This window comes from Anneissia japonica, unplaced genomic scaffold (genome assembly GCF_011630105.1).
Source record: "Anneissia japonica isolate Jap-2015-1 unplaced genomic scaffold, ASM1163010v1 scaffold18376_len32693_cov92, whole genome shotgun sequence".
Classification (NCBI taxonomy): domain Eukaryota; kingdom Metazoa; phylum Echinodermata; class Crinoidea; order Comatulida; family Comatulidae; genus Anneissia; species Anneissia japonica.
The window spans coordinates 6,523-10,389 of NW_022738250.1; the positions used below are offsets into that span (position 1 = coordinate 6,523).

Genomic DNA, 3,867 nt, shown 5'->3' on the forward strand with positions numbered 1-3,867 from the left:
CCGGTATATTATACAAATGCTTTTAAATTTTCATCTGTTAACAATTTTCCAATTCAGTTTGCTTCATTGCCCTCCGATATTAAAGATGATGCTGTTATTTGTTCGTACAATTCTTTTATTTGTAAACTTAGACAATACTTACTGAATGAACGATAATTTTTAATTGTTTGGTATTGGCCTTTCTTGATTCTTTTTGTTTTTTACTGATTTTAACTTTCCCTACAATTTTATGGTTATGTTGTAAATAATTGTTTTGTAATTTTCCTGTACTGTTCTTTGTTCCAAAGGTTGTGGGCACCACTTGTGGTGTTATGGCGCACTGTTGCTGACGCAACCTTTGGGCCGTTTGTGCCAATGAAATAAATGAAAAATGAAATGAAATGAACAGAAATTTTGCAAACTCATTTCGTTCCATGGTTTTTGGCAAGGGGTGATGCGAATACTCAGAGGGATCATTGCAAAATGATTTATCTGTATTTAATTGTTTATGACATAATGCCACATACCTCAGTTGGTATACAATAATGAAATAATAAACTTTACATTTTATTGTAGAAAAACGGAAAGGTACATCGACGACTGTCTTTTTGAGCCAAATAATTACTAAAAATGGAAAGGAAAACGTAAGTGATGTAATTCCTTCATTTGACGTTGGTTTTTAATCATTTAATACTAATTTACAAAAGCATATTTGTGGACATTATAGTTTTAGTATAGGCTTAGGATATATCAAATTAAACAAATATTTAAAAAAAAATTGGTTTAAAAGCATATTGTGAAGGAATGAGAGATAGTTATTGGCAAACACCTGCATGAACAATAATATAGAAACATAGTGATCATGATGGGGGATGTGTGTATATAATGTGTGTATAATGATAGAAGCATAGTGACAGAGCAAGAGCAGGGGTGTATCAAGTATTTTTTCGGGGTGGGTCGTAATCATAATTTTTTGGACCTTTTCACAATGAAATAACAGGAAGATGTGATTAAAATGTCAATACAATTTAATAATAATAATAATAATAATAATAATAATAATAATAATAATAATAATAATAATAATAATAGTAATGATAATAATAATAATTAATAATATTAATAATTATAACAACAAATATTTATATAGCGCCAATTAAAAAAAAAAAAAAATTGCTGCCTATGAGCAGTTTAAAGCCTCGTTCATGAAGTGCAAAAAATCGCATGAATTGGCCTACCATTAGAACAACAGTTGTGACTAATAATATTGCCAAAGTTATACCTAATCTCAGTCCTTATCTGAGACCGCAACGCCTTTGAGGATAATCTGTATCAGTTACTGGTGGGAAACAAAAAACCGATTACAGCGCCACCAGCTTAAAGCGGATAGCAGGCTCAGTTTCAGAATTGCTGGAATTGAGATAGATTACACGTCACGCAATTGACAAGGTCTTTCGACTCATTGCTGGTACATCATCAATGATTTTTCATTTCTTCTAGAAAAAAATGTCTTTGGAAAAAATGTGGACCGTTGGACATTTTGGGGGTCGTACGACCTTCCTGACCTCAGACCCCACCCCCACCTCTTGCATAAACCCCTGAAGATACTCATAGCAATACAAACGAAGATATTGAAAAGCATATTTACGGGCATATGTGTAGGAAAGGAGAGAAAAATAATGACTGGGAAAAGATACATGCGAAGCGGGAGCAGGCTATAGATTTGCACCATTGACGTCCGTCTACAAATATGTATTTCTTTAAATTTATATATATATATGTCCAATATCCCTAATACAACCTCGACTAGATACCAGTACATATTCACTTTCATGAATGCTCATCCTTCTGGCCCAAAAACAAGACTTAAGCTATTTCATGAAACGCTCATTAAATTCAATAATTTCATTAAATTTCTTAAAAGATTCCAGCAATTGTTTTGATAATTTAAAACAATTCGTTGTGTATTAAAATACTGTCAATGTAATTAAGATCCTTTGGAAACTGTTTGAAAACATTTGGAACGGGAGTGCAATTTCCAGGAATCTAGAGTTGCAACTTGCTCTACCATCCTTATTTTATCTCAGTCCTAAACTCAGTGCATGCTGTAGGTGTTGAGACTCCTGGTAGTTTCCCCCTACGATTTTTTTTTTAAATCGCAACAAATATTTGATTTACTTAAAATTTAACGGAGAATAAAAATTCAAATCAAGACACATAAGAATATTAAATGTCTAACAGTGCAATATCAAGCCATTTAGAGTTGCCACTGCACGCCTGGATATTTCATCCCAGCCCACCTTCAACCATGTAAGCCTGACAGTGCTATTTCTAGCATTTAAAGTTGCTCCGTCCTTAATTTTGTTTGCCTCACCCCAGTGGCTGTGCTACAACCTCTCAACCAGTATACCAGTCGGGGAGAAAAAAAAATTATACGTATTTTCCACATATTAATAGACTAAAAAATTGATTAAATAAGAAATTGTCATATTTGTTGATAGATTTGCCCTCTGGGCCTCTTTGCAATGATTTTGGGAGACGCCGACCACGCCCAATTTGTTCTTGTGGGGACCTCAGCCTCCCCTGGCCGGAGACCTTGGACCCCGACCCCTTCAGACAAATCCTGGCACCGCCAATGCCTCACCCTCAACCATGATAGGGCTGAGGTTAATGGTGACCCGCCTGGTACTTACCCCTTCCTATTTTCCCCAAAATGCGCAACAGCTTATTTGATCTAATTAAAAATTGAATGACATAATGTCAAATTAAGACAATTTAGAATAAATATATCAAGTTTTAAGTATGCAATTTCTGGGCACAGTAAAATATAGTGTTATTAAATCATCATTGATCATTGTTTTCATCTCAGCTACATTCATGTTAGAGTTGAGGTGGTAGACTTTTCAGGTATTTGCCATTATCTCCTTTGATGTATTTAAAATTGAACGCCAGCAATATACCGTACTCGCGTGAATAAGGGCCCCGTTTGAATAAGCGCCTCTTCTAATGTGTGGAGTGGAATCACATTCTCCTTTAGTCAGTATCAAAATGAGGATATTTATCTTGGACAGTTGAGAGCTCTCTGGACAGACAGTAGGCCTATATTTCCAACTTTCATCTTCTTACATTTTTATATAGCCTAGTCCTACTGCTTTTCCGACAATTTGCATCCAACAACACATTTTCATCTGAGTTTTCAAGAAAACCTGCAATAATCATGCAATCCTCCTAATCTCAATCGGCCGATGGCCAACAAGCCAACCACCACCACTAATTTCATCTGCTATTCTGCTGTTATGTAATAATGTACTCACAACTTTCTTGTCATGACAAGCCATGCTCTCTGGACGATTATCTTTTCTGCCGCACTACCATTCGTAATTTGCGGTTTCCTTATGTCCTTATATATTCATTTTTCATTCAAAATTTGCCTCTTGAATTTAATAAGTTGTCATAATAACCCCTCGATTTTCATCTATTTCCATAAGCGCCCCCTCAATTTCCACTCTGTTTTGATAAGCGCCCCGTTCGAATATGCGCCCCGTTTGAATAAGCGCCCCTCAAAAAGTTAAAAAATACATAATTTATATTTTCCAAAAATACGTCAACTTGACTTTTGTTTTCATTGTCATCACTTTCACCAATATATATATATATATATACATATATATTATGGTAATAACCATTAACAGCATATGGCAATTGCATACAGTATAACTAGCTCTATCACACGTTTTTGTTTTACAGTACAGATCGGTTATTATTATATTAATATACGTATGCTAAAAAGCTAAAATAATGGAAAATGGCAGCCATTTTAAATTGTAATAGCTCAAAAATGTGTACAATATTTAGTTAACTGTTGTTGTCATTGTTATGAGTGGATTT

At 34.5% G+C, this 3,867-nt stretch overlaps 1 protein-coding gene across 1 annotated transcript in view; it reads left to right on the forward strand.

Moving 5' to 3' along the window:
- Window positions 1-3,867, forward strand: part of LOC117117512 — a 22,697-nt gene that overhangs the window by 5,667 nt on the left and 13,163 nt on the right. Inside the window, exon 2 of the mRNA XM_033261817.1 lies at window positions 556-623. Within this exon, the coding sequence (XP_033117708.1) occupies window positions 610-623 (14 nt within the window). The 5' untranslated portion in view covers window positions 556-609. The remainder of the gene's footprint in view (window positions 1-555; window positions 624-3,867) is intronic.